The sequence below is a fragment of the Alligator sinensis genome, unplaced genomic scaffold (assembly GCF_000455745.1).
Source record: "Alligator sinensis unplaced genomic scaffold, ASM45574v1 scaffold451_1, whole genome shotgun sequence".
Classification (NCBI taxonomy): Eukaryota; Metazoa; Chordata; order Crocodylia; family Alligatoridae; genus Alligator; species Alligator sinensis.
The window spans coordinates 1289972-1307031 of NW_005842097.1; the positions used below are offsets into that span (position 1 = coordinate 1289972).

The following is a 17060-nucleotide window of genomic DNA, read 5'->3' on the forward strand; positions in this document are numbered from 1 at the left end:
TTCGTGAAATATTGGTAACTTTTCTCCCTCCCCCTCCCCACCCTTCCTCCTACCCCTAATGTTTTGCTTTGCCTATAGTCTGCTTGGAAACTCAAGCAAACTCCAGTAGTCAATCACTTCATACCAAAACAATTTCCAGTGATCATTCAAGTTTTAATGTCTGCACCTTTTTAAACATAGAAGAGAAAAAATTTAAAGTTAGGGATTCCAGTTGTAGGACATTAACAGCGCCCTTGTAAACCTTGCTTTACCTGTAGCAAGTTCTTGGTGTTTTGGGGCATTTAAATGGAAAAAAAAGTAATATCCTGGCAAACAAACCACTACTCAGATGTAAAAACACTGCTGTGCAGTCTGTGAAGTTATACCATCATGTGTTTTTTCAAGACTGGTTGGTGCTGTTTCAATAGTAAAAAAAAAAATTCAAATGCAATTTTAAAAGTTAAAAAAATATTAAATATTAAGTGTCTGAATCAAACCAAAACCCAATAGTTTATATAAAAAGTAAGATTAGAGGAGAATATGTATTTTTTATACAAAAAAAATACAGATTATTATGGAATTCATGGCAGAAAGAAGTCAAAAGAATGAATATGAATTCATCTATGAAATTCGAAGCTTTGGGAACAAGTGTTCTCAATTAAAAGGATGGAAGAGTTCTAGGATGTATATTTGAAAAAGAAACTCTCCATACTATAGACAAACACATCTAAAGGAAGTCTTTTTAATCCTGAAAGTTCTTTTAATTTTAATGTACAGTACTTTTCATTGTGCTCATTAAATATTGCATTGTTCTAGAAGATCTAATTTGCAGATACCAAATAATCTCATACTGAACCAATTTAGTTACTTATACTTTTTTCTATTGATCTTAAATTATTTCCTCATCATTTTCTGGGCCTTGGCCTGCCTCAGGGCAGGCACTGGCAGCTGCGCTAGGAGGGGTAGCTATGGGGAGGCTACAGCCCTCCAAGCCTCCCCTTAGTGCTGCCTCTGCTGCTGCTCACCCCGCGCAGCTCAGCCTGCCCTGGCCCAGCCCCCACACCAGGAAGAGGCTGGCACAGCCACTGGTTCTGAGCCTGCAATGGGCAGCCCATCCTCGCCCCCTGTGCCTCCCTTTGGGGTGTGCGCAGCAGCGGGGAGCCGCCCACTGCTCTGTCTCGCTCTCGGCCCCAGCGTTGCATTCACTGCCCTGGCTGGGCAGCCCCTGCCTCCACCCCACTCCGTCCCTCACTGTGGGGGTCTCTGTCTGCCCCCCTCCTATGCCCCTTCCCCCCACAGACTTACTGGCTGGATGATGTTCTCCAAGCTTCATTCTTGGCTGCACGCATGCACATGGCATTTATCGGTGACAGTATTGTCTACACTCGCATGCTCCAATATCTTAGTAGGGTGAGGGGAGGAGGATGATTGCATTTTTTTCCATACAGTGTGCTAAATAAAGGGTAGGTGTTAGACACCTGTGTCTGAATTTCTAGGGCAGGGGTGGAAAATCAAGTCTTGGAACAGGGATTCTATATCTTCTGAACCAGAAGTTCATTTTACAGTTGCAGGATTCACCAGACCTTGTCTTTTGTGCCAGAAATTTGTTTTTCTTAGTATTTGTGCTAGTGGACTGATTATGTAAGTGATGTATGAACATTCAGTCTAGTAACATAGTCTAGGCTGCGGGGATGAGTCCAAATTACTTTGCAACTCAGTACATTTTTCACGGTAGATGGGTTCATGGGTAAGTCATGTCACTGAGTTGATTGGCACCAGTGGAGGACCTGGCCCTTAGAAGGGGTTTGTTTGTGTGTTCTGCGGATTCGGATTAGATCTGCTTCCTCAGTCCTTTTCATCACACACGCAGCCAGAGCTGCATGTGAATAGATTTTGCAAAGCAGTGACATAAACACAGTTCTGTTCAACTGGTAGGCATATATATTTCTCTGGATATATAAAGAAAAATGTTTCCAGGCATCTTTTTCAGTTGTAGTAGAATTCATTTATTGACTTGCAGTACCAGTCAGTATTACTATTTTGGGTTATTGCTCTCTTACTAACTGTTTACCAGGACTTCTAATAGTACCAGGACTTCTCTGTTTCAAGAGGTAGTGACAGAAGGCAAAGCATTATTTTATATTGTTTCTTAGAACCATGTTTGTCAAATGAAACACTGGAAAATATTTCAGTTTCTTGGATTTGGGATAGTGATCAAGTAATGTAATTCATACATCTGTTCACATTCTATTTAATGGGCTGTTTGGCCTTCTAAAATCTCTGAGGATGAGCTGTTTGGACATATTCCTGCAGAGTACTCGAGAATGTAGAATGTGAGAGTTACTTATTTTTTTCATGTCATTAAAAGCAGATCTTCCATCATATAAACATTTCAGAAATATACTGGTGTCAAGGCTTACTTAATTTTTAAAATAAAAGGGAAACAATCGAATGTTTCTTCTTCATGGTCTGTCATTACATTTCTGTTTTTCTCAGAACCCAAGAAAGATGCATCTGTTTTTCAAGCCAGCTCCTCAAAGAAACTTTTTAGCTGAAAAAACATTGTAGCTTAAACCTGCCCTTAAATTCCAATAGAGTCAACTCAACATTACCAAAGTGAACTGATCTTTCATAGCCTTGCTTGCATATATTACTTTAGTTACATGTACAAAAAACTCTGCTAGGGTTAACTTTTTTAGGATAAACAATTGTTTTCTTTACTCCCAGAAGATAGTATGTAATCTACAGGTTTTTTGATAATTAAAGTCTGAAAGCAATGAAAACTATGCAAAGTGTGAACTGCACTTACCAAATCTTTCCATTTTCAGGGAACATAGAAACTAAAATGAGAAAGCGTTTCCAAAAATACCTTTTATATACATGTACTACTATGTTTATATAGGCCAATTTTGGGGGTGGGAGGGCAAAAAGGTTGAGAACATCCAACCTAGACCAGAATTTCCATGTGTATGACATGAAAGCCAGGTTTTCAGCCTGGCTTTGATACTATTTTTGTGTATTGAAATGGTTACTTGTATTTTCAGAGGCACACACCTGGTCCCATATACTGTACAGCAACCCAGTTTTGCACAAGTTGATTGGGTTATTTAATTACAAGTTACACGGAAGTGAAAAATTTGGTATTCCATTTCATAGTTGATCGTCTTTACGCTTGCTCTGGTGTGATGTCTGTCTGATGAATGAGCAGTATCCTAGAAAATCCTAGGTGAAAAAAATCTTCAACTGTATTATCTAATATTATGGCAATGATAAATATTAGCATGATAAATTATTTAGCAGATTTATGAAAAATTGGCAGATATAATATTGGGGGCAGGAAACGAATGTTCTTTCATTCTAATGCACTTGCATAGTTGACCTCACTTTCGAATTCACTGCTGTTTTTGTTCCACAGCGCATTTTTCTTCTAAAAATGGGGGGGGGGGGGGGGGGGGAGGAGGGAGCTAGAGGAGAAATTTTAGCAAAGGAAAATGCCAGTGATATTGTTTTTTCTTTTAAATGTTCTTTTTCTACTTGCCTACAGGATGTACCATGTTGTGCATAATGTTTCTTCTAAGAATAAAGAAAAAACACTATCTTAAAAACCTTGAGCTTGCCTTTTTTAGATTTTTTCCCTTTTATTTTCTTTCTTTTTTTTGCTATAAAACAATTCTGTAGTCACCTCTATGTCACTTGTCCAGATGGCAAATAGGTAAAACTTCTACCTCTGGCCTGTTCAGAGATCTGTGCTGAAGGTGCTGAAGATTTTAGTCCATTTCACTGTGAAAAATGCATCTAAATACCAAAATCATTGCTATAAATATCACTAATAAGCAAATAAAAAAGAATAGAGACCAGATGGCCACTTGTACTTCTTTAAGTGGTCTCCATTCACTTCCGGGAACCAAAGTGGAACAACATATAAGAACAGCTTTTGCTACTGTTATTTTATCCTGCTGTATTTTCAGTGCAGAATACACTGATTTTTATACCATTCAAACTTAACAGATGGTGTCAAGTAATCGGCCAGCTCTCAGTAAACCAGCAGTGTTCCATGCAACGCAATTTAGAGCTAGTTGCTGAAGTAGCTTCAAAGTAATAAGACTAAAAGGTGGATCTTTTAAATACAGTAAGATTTGATTCCTGAAGAGCGTATCAACCTGATCGAAAGAATACATTATTTAGAGGTGTACTGAAATTCTGAGGTTACTGTAATTGATGGCAAGATGCCTATTGACTTCAGTGAGTTCAGGATTCCACCCAGAGAGTGCATTGTGTGTGCATATTTTAAAAGATGAATATATGAAATGTCATTCAAATTTTAGAGACTTTATCCTTTGTGTCACGTGCCGTCAACACTTCTGTGTCTCGGTAAGGGTTGAGCATACTGCCTATTGGAAATGGGCCTTTAAATAGAACGCCGAACATTAGGGTAGTGCATCACAAGTGATTTTTCTATTAGGCATTTTGTATTTGTTCTACTCAAGGGGCCCTCACTCTTCCCTTTCCTTTTCATGGTGATTGACACTTCTGTGAGCAATTTCTTTTTCCTGAAAGAGCTTAATATTGTGTTTTAGGAAACAAACACAAAAGTGAATTTCAGCTTTTAGTGGATCAAGTCAATAACCGATGGAAGAAAGCTTGTAAAAGGGAAATAGAGACCACACAGGATACAGAGACCATAACTGCTGATGAAGAGCCAGCAGGTACAGTTGAGCAATACTGTTTAATATAAATGAAAATAAAAATGCCGATCTCTATTAGGTCATCTCTCTAAGTGACCAAAATGTATAAACAGGGTTAACTGCCCAGTGTTCATGTAGGCCATGACTTAAGTCTACAAACGCATACTTAACCTGAAGCATAAGACTCCAAGGACTGTCCTGAGTCTAGGTGCTCATTTAGGCCAACGTGGTTAAGGTATGCCAGCTTCTGTAGCCAGTGATTCCTCAGCTTGAAAGATGTGGTACGCATGCACCTCTGGATCTACTGGGGAGGGCCTTTGCCACAAGTCTGGAGTGTGGCTTGAAGTCTCATCTCTTGGTTCATAAGAAGTACCATATGACTGGCTGGCCAAGGGATGTAGTTATTTCCATGTGCTCTGTGCCCAGAAGGGAATCCAGCCTGAGCTGAGCTGCACCTGACAGTAAGTGGGGGAAGGGGACAGAGTGGAGGGTCTTTTGAAATCATTGACAGTTTGTCATAGGACAGTCTATACCTTATTAAACTATGCCAATAGTTGCTAATATACCTGATGTTCCTGGCTTGCATATATTGTGAATTTGATAGGTGGATGGTGACCAGGAATTAGATACTTGTATTAATTGGGAGGTGAGCAGTATAGAATTAAGGAGTAAACGTTGTTGCTTCCGATGCAACACTTCCTACAGTGTGTGGCCATGTAATATTCTGCCCTTTGGATTAATTTCTTTTTGTGTTTTGTTTTTCTCCATAAAAAGAGGAGAAAATACCACGACTGCAGTTTATAACTTGTTCAGCAAGCATGTTTTATGGCGTAGCAACAACATCCAGTGCATGGATGTTGTCTGTACTATCCATAAGAACAGAGAAATGCCCGTGGGTGCTGTTAGCTCTCTCACAATTGGTTTGTTCGGTTTCATTTGTTTTGTTGCTGCTTGCTATGCAGTGTGTGCATATCTTCTGACTTGTGCGGGGGCTGTGATATAGGGGAGCACTTCCTAGCACCTGACAGCTCACCTCTGAATTGAAGTGGGTCATTCCAGCCCACCCCTGGAAAAGGTTGCCTACCCATTTTCTAGGATAAGAGTTCATCAGTAGGCAAAATATTAATCAAACATAATTTGATTTGGGTTTTTGACACACACATTCTCTAGATACGTTGTACCTTTCTTTAAAAAAAGAAAAGCAATCCCTTGGTAGATTGACATTTTTATCTTTTCAGCAGCATTAGCAAATAAACCATCACATTTGTTTTACTGAAAGCCATGCTATTGCTTGAGCTGTAAAGCTTCCAAGCTGAAAAATTGTCATGTATTTTGATTATAAGGTGAATTTGTATCGGGAACTATGGAACGGAGCTGCCACGTTTTGCCTATTCACTATTAAAAAAAAAAATGTAGTTTTCTTATGAATGCAGGCTAGAACACACTTAGTCTCATTACATTTTCTCCAGCACTCTGTTTAAGACAGATAATAGGGGCAGTTTTTTTCTTTGTGGTCTCTGGTTCATGGTGGTTCCATTGTGAGAAAAGAAATTGGGCTATTTGTTGCACTAGTAGTAGAGGTCTCGGCACAGGCAGGTAAAGACAGGAAATTGGTATTTGAAACATGATTTTAAAAAAAAATGTGCTGGCTGCAAGTTACTGAAACAAACAGAAAAACCGTAAAAAGTTAAATTTAACTCTCTACTGAGTGTTTATCTTGTAATATTTCTGCCAGGGGAAGAAAATATTAAAGAAGAATGTACAGCTTTGATTTGTGTAATGGACCAGCTACCCAAAACAGAAACTTCTCATTTCGAGAGAATCGAGTTCCATAATTTGGCTGAAGACCAGCGATCCCTTTCTCCTGCCTTCTCACAATCATCAGGATCAACAAGCAGGTTAGTGACTAACAATTTACGAATCCCTCTTCCTTTCCCTCCCCCCCCCCCCCCCCCCCCCCACTTTGCTCTCGCCTTCCTGATTGATATTATCATAGCTATGAGAGGAAACGTGGCAAGTCTTGTGATGTCAGTGAAATCCTGCAACATCGCTCAGGGTAGAATTGAGTTTATAACTGTGGTTCCTACTCTGTGGTTTATGATCACATGTCAGTTCTGCTCTTTGTTTCCATCTGCTAAACTGCTTTAAAGACCAGCTGGAATACATTTTAATAATTTCTGAATATTAATCCTGATGTAAATAACTGCCACAAGGATTATGTGACATCATAAATTGGAGGGGAGCTGGTCTTTTGCTTGTAATGGGAAGGAACATCATCCATAAGACTGTATCGTACAGTCTTTCCCCTCCCTCTTGCTTCTCCTTTCATTTGAAGAAAAACATTTTTCCAACATTAAACTCAGAGAAGTTCTGTTACTTGGGTATGTTGTTTCATACCCATTTTAGTGGTGGGTAAATTGGAAGGCAAGAAGGTTAAATGACTTATCCAAGCTCTCTCTCTCAGGCAGTGGCAGAATAACACAGGACCCAAGAATCCTGACTGCTAGTCTCCTACTCAGACTATTAAATCACATTGCCTTTCACTGGGCCTCTTTTGTGCTTGTTGGAAGAAGTTTTTTGTAGTGTTGAGTGGTGACTTGAAGATGCTCTTATAAATTATGTAACAAACTCATGCTCTTTCTATAGGGTAACATTTTTAGAAGAAACTCAGCTGTTTGTTTTTGGGTTTTTTTGGTAGTGAATTACTTTGTTAATGTGAAACCTTCCCTTTGTGTGTTAAAAATAAGTTTATTATCTGTTTAGGATGTTTACTTGTTACTCTGTAATTTGCCATCTGCTTCCATGTCAAGTAACAAGATGATCAACGCCCAGATAAAGATTTTTTTGCAATAATGGAACCTATTGCCCTGCTTTCTTGGGGGAGAGGGAAGATCAAATGCAGCTGTTAATTAACTTTTCTTTTTTCTTTCTTTTTTCTTTTTTCGCAATAATTTTGTTTTTGGCTGTGGTGCTAACTTGATCCAGATACCTGATTATAGCAGGACTTAAAGAAAAATGTCCCTTTGCATTCTTTTTAAAGAAAGAGGCTTCCTATGTCTAGAATCTGAAGGTATCCACAGGAAGTTGTGAACGTTCAGGCAGTAGAGTAGCAGCTAGCAAGGACTGGAACCTTTCTCCTGGCTCCCCCTCTGCTGTGCTGTACCATTGTTTCTTCCTCCTCTGATACCAGAAATTCCAGTTCTTTGTCTTTAATTAGATCAAAGCTGTCCTAACAACATTAGGGCTTGACAGATTTAAGAAGACCCCTTAGCAAATGTATTATTTGCTAAGGCATTACTGGTCTCCAGGGATTTATCAGTGGCACTTGAACCCAAGTGGATACCCTAATTACAAGTTTAGAGAAGTGTGAGAGGGGAGGCAGGAGTCTCCCCCCAGTGTGGCCCAGACCCTGAACAGTGCGCCCCGATACTTACCCCAAGAACAAAAATGGGCAGCAGCTGGAGAGAGACCCGAATGCCTATGCTGACACAAAAGCAGGCTCAGCAGTTTCGCAGCTGCTTGAGCCTGCGTATCAGTGAGAGCTGGGGGCGTGGCTCCTGAGCAGCGCGGGCTGCTCGAAAGGCAGCCAGGGCTGTGGAAGGAGGAGCAGAACGCCAGCTGGGAGACGCTGGCTGCAGAACTGGTAGGCTCCAGCCCCAGCCGCCATGAGAAGGAGCTGGGTGCCTGCCGGAGGACCCCGATGGGTGAAGCAGAGGGCTGCCTCAGGGGCTGATGGGGCCAAGGGAGCTCCACTGAGAGGCAGCAGCCTCAAGGGATGCCGCTGGGAAGCAGACGGGCTCTGACCAGGAGCTCAGACACTGGGGCTGGGGACGGCTCCTTAGGCTCGCAGGCATCCCCAGACAGCCTTACAGCAGGCAGAGCATGGGGAATCATGAGCCCCCAGGAGGGGCAAGTAGACGGCGCCAGCTGAAGAGACCGGAGCGATGGGACCACAGGTCAGCCGGGCCTCAGGGAAGTGACGCCAGAAGAGCTGGCAAGGGCTGGACATGGCTAGTAAGATAAAGGGGATAGATAAGTCTCCCCCAAGGAATTAAAGGCCCAGAGAGAGGGAATCTCGGGAGCCCACTGGCAGAAGCCGGTCATTTTCAGCTGAGTTCTTCAGTTACAGTTTGACCCTGGATCGGGCAGGTTTAGTTTCTCAGGAGAGGGGAAACCGACCCAGAGATGAGGGACGGACCCCTAAAGATTGACGGCCAGGAAGACCCGACCCTGTCAAGGCGGGCAGTGTGAGAAGACCTGTGGGGAGCAGCATCTACCCAGGCCAAGGATGTAAGGGTGGGGTAAAGAGAGGGTTTGGAGCCCCACGAAGACACCCACAGGGTTGAGACCTCTCTGGGTCCTCCGACAGGGAACTGCCTCCCCAACAACAACACCAAAGACGTGGCAGGCGAGAAAAGGGGGCAGCGCCCAGACCATCTAGGGGGCACTGGAATAGAATTTCACCCTGATGTCACTGGGGGGCAGGGTGCTGACGAAGTCCCCAAAGCCGTACAATACCTACCAGTGACGAGAAGCATGCTCACTCCATCTCTCCCACTGGCCCACAAAGTCTTTATCACAGAATAGCCTCTAGACTGCTGTATAAGGTACTTTACCGTGACCTGGCATGTTGGGTTCAGATCTCCTCAAGCAGAAAATAAGTTTGGATATGGGTCCCTGTTCCAGGTGGGTGCTCTAATTCTGACCTGTTGTATAAACTGAGAGCCAGTGGTATCAATTCCTTCTGTGCTTTTAAGGCTTGACGTTGCATTTTGTGTGGGATTTGATTTGGAAGGCTTGTTACAACTGCTTATCAGATGGATGAGTGGAAGAATGCCCGGTTTCTAGCTCCTGGCAGGGTGTAGATCCTGTTAAGGCTCAAGTAGCTTCCACATGTGTTTAAAAGTGGAGCTGTGACAGCTTTGATGTTGAAAATTTTAAGCACCTCTAGTATTAACTGATAGCTGAGTGGGGGGCGGGGGTGAGAATTGAAGTTTTTAACTTTTGGTGTAAATGGGTCCAAGATGCTATGGCGACATAGTGTTGGTGGGCACAAACTGTGACACTGCTGCAACGAGCTACTGTGCAGTAGGGTTGGAAATGACCCATGCAATGCTGTAACTGCACAGTACCAGTGGTTACTGCGCAGTTGCTTAGTACTTGCTAAAGCACGTAACTACTGTGCAGTTGGGTGCACATGTAGATGTGCCCAATGTTGCTTAAGTCTCACTTTAGGCATATGAATCCAGGTGTAACAGAGAGCCTGGGGCTTCTGTTACTTTAAGGGGAGAAATGGAATCAGATGGAGTCCAGACAGCTGAGCAAAGGCTAGCCACAAGAGGGAAAGCAGCCAAAAAAATTGCTGCCTAGGCAGGGAGCTGCCCATTAGGTAGGATGAAGGAGCATATCTGCAGCCAGTCAGGAGAGCTCTGCCTGGGGTAAGTTGGCTGCAAGGGAGCAGGCAGCTAGGGACAAAGAGCTATGACTGCCTATTGTAGAGCTAGCTGCTCTGCAATTGGACAGGAGGAGGGCAGAGCCTGGCTTGGGTAGCAAGAGGATGCTAGAGCAGCAGTCAAACTGCCATGGCAACCAGTTATCTGACCCTAATGAGCAGGGCTAGAGTACCACCTGACTGGAAGGGGCAGGGCTTGTGCAGCATAAAAGCCTGGAGCCTGACCCAGGTCAGGCAGTCTTACCCTGCCAAGCTCCTGTTCAGAAAAACTGCAGAAGGATACCTGGCTGACTTTTGAGCTGCCCTAAGGACTGCCAGTACGCCACTGATGACTTGGAGAGAGGCACCTCAGGGGAAGGGGAAGCCTTGCTGCCCTAACTGTAAGCTACTGTTGATGCTTGGACCTAGAGCAGGTTTATTTTGTATTATTGCCAGCAGGCTTATTTTTCATTAAAGTTTAAACCAGCAGAACTATCAGGGGTTGGCGGAGGTCCCAGTTGTGCCCCAGGGCATGAGAGTGTTTTGAGTCCTTCCAGGGCTAAAGGCTCAAAACCACAGAGCAGGCTGAAGCCTAAAGGAGGTTGTAACTTAGCAAGAAGTTGAAGCCTAGCACAGCTGGAAGCCAAACAAGGCCATGGGGCCCAGACAGAACCAAATTAGGCTCAGTGCCCCGAGTAGGATCGAGACAGAGCCAGGAAGCCCAGACAGAGCCAAGGTGGGTTCAGTGCCCTTAGCAGGATGGAGACAGGGCTAGGGGGCCCAAATAGAGCCAAAACAGGGCTTAAAGAAAAATGCCCAAGACGGGGCAGAGATGGGGTATATGAGACCAAGTATATGCCTCTTGTCCTAAAGTATATGAGACAAGATCTGGGGCCTAAAAGCCCCAGTGGACCTGGGCTAGAAGACTCAGCTAGAGAAAAGTGGTTGGGGCCAAGAAGACTGAGGCCCTGACAAGGGAGTGATTGTATAGTAATGCCTGTGAGGCATGGGCACTTCTGTAGAGGAGGTCAGAGATGATGAATAACCCTTTAAGACCACGGGCTTCCTGGGGGCGCATGGATGGGTTGAGAGGGCCCACTTATCGTGAGGACAGGATTGAACCCGTCGGGGTTTAAGAGGGACCTGCTGGTTGTCAGAGGAATTGCGGCTCGTGCTAAGACCCACTGGGCAATCTCCTTTTCGATCAAATAAGTACATCAAGGTGTGGCAGGAGGGTGAGAAAGGGTAGGGTACTCTTGAGTTGGAGCAGGGCAAGGGTCGCATGGTCACCAGGGGAGTGTCACTACTGCTCCTGGAATTCAAACTTGGCCACATTGGGCCAAAGAATTTAAAGACTTGCTTGTGGTGATATTTTAAGTTGTCTGAGGTGAAATTGGTAATAAAATCTTCTGGCATGGGTTTCAAAAGTGCTATACATCCTTAGTTTCCATCAAAATCAATGAGAGCTGTGACTTCTTTAGGGTCTTTTGAGAATCAGGCCACATGCATCTCATGGTCCTCACAAGAAACTGCTCTCCTGTAAGAGTGACATTTAACCAAGAAGTAGGCTTATAATCACATGTCCGTGTGAGATTGATAGAGATGAAAGAAAAGATACAGTTTTGTAAAATATCAGGTACAATGGAGATATGTTGTGAAGGGAAAAAAAGCAGACAAGGTAGAGAATAAAAGCAAGATAGATTGTTTGTTTTATCCTTTTCAGTAATAAGACATTTTCAGTTCTTAAGGAAAAGGTGGAGGTGGAGATAGAAGGGCTTCCAAGAGCAATTTAATATGACAGAAGAGGAAAGAAAAGACAAAGTTAATTAATGCAAGGGGATTTTAATTCTTTGTTTCAGTGTTGAAAAGGAGGATATGGGATAGATGCCAGAAATAAGCACGTTTCCCAGGAGTGGAGACAGAAATACTGGTAGAAATAGCTTTCTTGCCAGGAGACCTGATTAAAAAAAAAAAGTGCTATTTATTGAATGTCTGGTCAGATAAGGATAAAGAACATTTAATAAAGAATTTAATAAAGAAACCTCCAAACCAGCAAAGCTTAAGAACTGGGGAGAATAGTTGTTCCTTGAAATAGCAGATAGCTCAGAAAGGCATTATACTAATATGATTTTCACATAAGGAAGCCAAAATACAGAAAAGTTAAATGCCTGGCTTTCGATCATACGAGAAGTTAGTGGCTGCTGAAAGAGAACCAAGGACTCCAGTCTTCCTCCACTCACTGATCATTGCCACAGCCAGGATTAACAAACTGGATTGCAGAAGCAGTTTCTTAATTAAGCTAAGGAGCCTTCTTTTAAAATGTAACGATAACGATTTAAAATTTCAAATTTACGAGGAGGAAGACTGAGCAGTTACTTGTTTTCCACGGTGCCCACAGGCAGTTATATTAGCCACTTGTGGTGCGTTGTTCCTTGGTAAAAAACTCAGCGCGATTGTAACTGAAAATGTGCTGGGTAGCTAGAAATTCTCTATAACTGTAATCAACTGTTTTCCAATTGACTGGGTAAAACCTCTGAATTGTCAGTCTCCTTTATAAATGAATATTTAGAAGAATTATCCACCTTTTGTTCTGTCATTTTATTTTTATTCAGTTGCACTGAATAAAAATAGGTAGTGAAGTAATAACCTACTGAAGTAGGTTATTGCCTACTTGTCTTATTTAAGTAGGTTATTGCCTACAAAACCTCATGCTTCTGAACCAGTTAGTCCAGGGGTAGGCAAAATATGGCCCGCGGAGTGATTTTGTTCAGCCTGCAGTGGGTCCCTCAGCCCTGCTGGGCAGTGCTAGGACACCCTTGCTCCATGCCAGTCTGCAGCTTGCCCTGGGATGCCCATGCAGTGGCAGCAGCCCCCAGCCCTGCTGGCTTGGTGTGGGGCACAGTGAAATGGTGTGTGGTGATGGGGCCAGTCTCCATGGAGACAGCGCGTGGCTGGGCAGGGAGCTGCATCTGGGGCTAGGGGCTGGCCTCCATGGAGACCCAACCCAGGCCTTAGATGCAGCACCCTCCCATGGGCTCCCACTCAACCCTGTGCTATTCCACCCTGCCAAGCTGGAGGGCCTGGGGGCTGCTGCTGTTGTGCAGGTATCCTGGTGGCCTGGGAAGGGGTGCCCTAGCACCACTCGCCTCCCCTGGCCCTGGCCTGTTCCTGGTTGGTACAAGTGGTGGGGCATGGAGTCGCCACTGGGTCCACCCCCTTCCCTCCTCCATCCTGCATGCCCCAGACTGGGCAAGGGGAGAGGAGTAGGGGTAGGTTAAGTTGCTCCCGAGCTTCCTCCATGGGACTCACAGCCCTCTTCTCCTCCCTTTGGGTGCTGCAGCCCCCGAGTGAGGCTTGGTGGTGGCTTCCAGCTCCGTCTCAGCCTCACACTGTCACCACCCCAAGATCCTGGCCCCAGCCCCAGATGCATCTCCGAGGAGCTGTGTGGGCAGGGAGCTGCATCTGGGCCTAGGGCTGGGATTGTGGGGTGATGGCAGCGCGGGGCTGGGGTGGGGCAGAGCTATGCTCTGCTCCCTGCACACCTCTGCCTGTGGAACCCGCACCCATCACAGGTAGAGGTGCGCGAAGTGAGCCCTACTCGATTCAGATCCTGATTCAGCCTGAATCAGGGTCAGTGATTCGATTCGTTGATTCGGATCACTGTCCCTGATTTGATTCAGCCGAATCCAAATCTGAAGATTTGATGCTGATTTGGAGAATCAGCAGTTCAGACATAGACACAGCTTTAAAAGGTTTTTCTACATACCTTGAGGTAGCAGGCGTGGCTTGTGATGGCTGTGATTCTGGGGTGCATGGAGTGTCCCACAGGAGTGCGGGGGGGTCCTCCATGTGTTCGGCGGCAAACACGGAAGTGTTCTGGGTCTGCCCGGGAGCATGCTGGGGGCCTCCCCATGTCTCCCTGGCTCAACAACTGGCCGCAGGGGGACCCCGGGGGCCCCCCCCCCCCCCAGACCCAGGAGGCACCAGTCACTGAGTTGGGGGTGGGTGTGGGGGGCCCCCCCCGGCACCCTCCCTGGCAGATCCAGAAGTGGACCGGACGTGCTTCTGGTCCACTTCTGGGTCTGCTGCTGAGCGTGTTGGGGAGCCCCCCCGTGCTTCTGTGGGGCACTCCACGTGCCCCAGCACTGCAGCACTTACAAGCCCCTGCTGCCTAGAGATATGCTGAAAAAAACAGTTAAAGCTGTGTCTATGTCCGAATCTCTGAATCTCTCCGAATCGATTCAGGGGGTTCTGATTTGCTTCAGAGAGATTAAAGGGTCCCCTGATTCGATTCAGATTTGGAGATTCGGCCACCAAATTGGGCTGAATCTCTACTGAATCGAATCAGGGACCAAAGCTTTGCACAGCCCGAATTACAGGGGTGTGTGTGTGGGCAGTGGATTGTGGTTCTGATCCGGCCCTGGCCTCGTGCTGTCACTGCCCTGTGACCCCACCCTGTGATCCCAGCCTTGCCTGCCCCTCCTGCTCCAGAACACCACTGCTTGGGGCCCCATCCCACATAGGGAGTTTTGGTGAGTTGTTGCTGGGGGGAGGTGGGAGTACTGACCTAGCCTGCGACAGCTTACCAAAACAGCCTATGTGGCCCTCGGGCCCCAATAATTGCTTACCCCTCAGTTAGTGTCTAAGGTGCTACCTTACTTTTTGCTACCTTTTTTTAGTCTTCAGACTAACAGACTGACCACCCTGTTACCAGTCTTATGTGTGAGTAATGGCAGTTGTATCGTCATATAAAAAAAATCTCTCAATGCATATTCTCCAGAGCTATCAATTATGTGGCACATGACATCTACAGTTTGGGCCAATGGTTATGTTATTTAGTGGATCCAAAGTGTGGTTGCGTAGAGCAGTTTGTCTGTAGCTGGTAGCAACAGCAGTGTATGATAGATTATTTGGATCAAATTGTCTTTGTACAAGTTTGACACTGGAGTACCTGGTTTTCCTCTACTTTTGTCTGAGATGATTGAAACAAAATAAAAAAGTTTCATCTTCTGTCTCAGATGAGCAGTTGTAGGTTTTCCCAGTTTGTAAATTAGCATCTGTATTGTAGTGCACACAGTAGGCTGCCTGCTTTGCATGTTTATTTGATGAAGAATAGCATTTCCTTAGGGAGACTTGGACCCTGAGCATTTTCTATATCAGTGTTTAACAAAACCATGAGCATGGCTTTTAATTGTACCCTTTGTATTTAATTTTTTTTTTGTCAGTAAAAACTTTATTTTCTTGAGCCTAATTTGCCACTGACACAGGTTGCTACATAGCCCATCCCATTCTGTCTGCCAATAGGAATGTCTTATTTCTGTGCTCTGTAGACAACCCAACCGCTGTCTCCCATCTTGTGTCAGCTTTCCCTCTTGTTTGCTGGGCTAAGTGCAGCTGTGTTGGCTCTTTCAGTGTGCGTGTTATTTGCTTGGAGTTTTTGGCTGTCTGAAGTGTTCAGTTTTTCTTGGAACCTCATTTTTTTAAGTCTTCAGCCAAATATACCTCAAAGGCTCTGACTCAGTTTCAGTGGACAGAGAGTTTGTGAACCCATGAACCCAACAGGTCTAGTTTGTATCGTATTCGTAAACTGGAACCCAACTGGAAGCTTGTTTGCAAGTCTTGGTTGGAGTCCAACTCTTGTGACTTTGCATTGAGGGATTGTGCTTCAGAAATGCTGGGTGTGGCTACATGCACAAGTCATGTGGCTGAATAAATTCTGGTGCAGTTTGTGCCAGAGTTTATTGCTCCCAGGTGCTGCGTTTGCATGTGTGCCTGGGACTGTAGCATGTTAAACCAGGGTGGAGCAACCCTTGCTGGCAGGGGGCCCTGGGGATCAGCCTGCCAGCCTGAGGCTGCTCTGACCTGGATCAATGTGCTGTGGAGGCACTGGCTGGGGCATGAGGGTGCTTCAGTATGGGGCTAGCTGGCAGGCAGCTCCCACGCTGGAGCACCTTCGTACCCCAGCCAGCCCGGTCAGTGTCTACAGGTGCGTTGTGTTGGAGTAAATAATTCTGCCATAGGATAGTACTTGTGTTGGGCAGTACTAACCTATGGCAGAGTTAACGAGTTGTCCTAATAGCACCGCACAAGCTAACTAGTCAACTCTGCAGTAAACGACTTGTAGATACACCCACTGAGTCCAAAGGCCCCTAGCAATCCTGTTACTGTGTTGTCCTAGGTCTTTCCTCACTATTTCATTTCCATGGAGAAAGCTGTGGAGTGTGCGGGCCGGGAGTGGTCCAAGGTTCTCGGGGGCGCGCGGCGGGCTGTGGCCAGCAGCCCTGGCACGCGGGTTGGGGAATGCAGGCCGGCGGACTAGAATTAGGCACGGACGCTTAGCGGTTGATTAAAGATTATTTTACTTACACCAAAGATGGTCGCGGTGCAGGCAGGAAAACTTGCTTGAGTTGCAGTTACAGACAGAAAAGAAGAGAAGCAGACAAGAGTTCCTTCCACCTCTAGCCCAATCCGGTTGAAGGCTCTAAACACGCGAGCCCGTCGTGTCAACCGAAGAAAACCACTCTTAGAAAGAGCTCTGGATACACTCACACGAAGTTTGCTAGGCTCCGTGGAACTTGCATGCAGGGAAGGGGTTCGTCGAGGGATCGTTTGGCGACGGGGAGAGGCCAGAGGCTGATCAGACCCCTATAGCCTTCTCAAGGTACACGCTGGGTCCGATAGGCTCCGCAGCGCTTAGAGGTCTTCACAAGACGTGAAGTCCTCCTCCTCCAGATGGTTGTGGAGTCCTCCAACTTGGGTGGAAACTGCTCAAGCCTCTTATACGCATGCGTGGGCTTTCTGACCGATCAGTCATCCAACAAGCGCTGGCAGTGGAATAGGCCAGTGAATGTTGAACGCCACCATGTCGATGTCAGTGACATGTCCTCTACTCCACGAAGCTTGTCTGACCAAGAAGCTTGCTTCTTCCTGGTTTAGCAGGTCGGATCCAAGTTCCACGACCAAAC

General features: G+C 45.4%; 1 protein-coding gene across 4 annotated transcripts in view; it reads left to right on the forward strand.

Moving 5' to 3' along the window:
- RAD18 (RAD18, E3 ubiquitin protein ligase) overlaps positions 1 to 17060 on the forward strand; it is a 131572-nt gene that overhangs the window by 53123 nt on the left and 61389 nt on the right. For 3 of the 4 annotated variants that reach the window (XM_006024142.3, XM_025204783.1, XM_025204782.1), the window contains exons 10-11: positions 4557 to 4685; positions 6400 to 6562. In XM_006024142.3, coding sequence (XP_006024204.1) covers positions 4557 to 4685; positions 6400 to 6562 — 292 coding nt within the window. The remainder of the gene's footprint in view (positions 1 to 4556; positions 4686 to 6399; positions 6563 to 17060) is intronic. The other variant, XM_025204784.1, reaches the window with a different exon arrangement.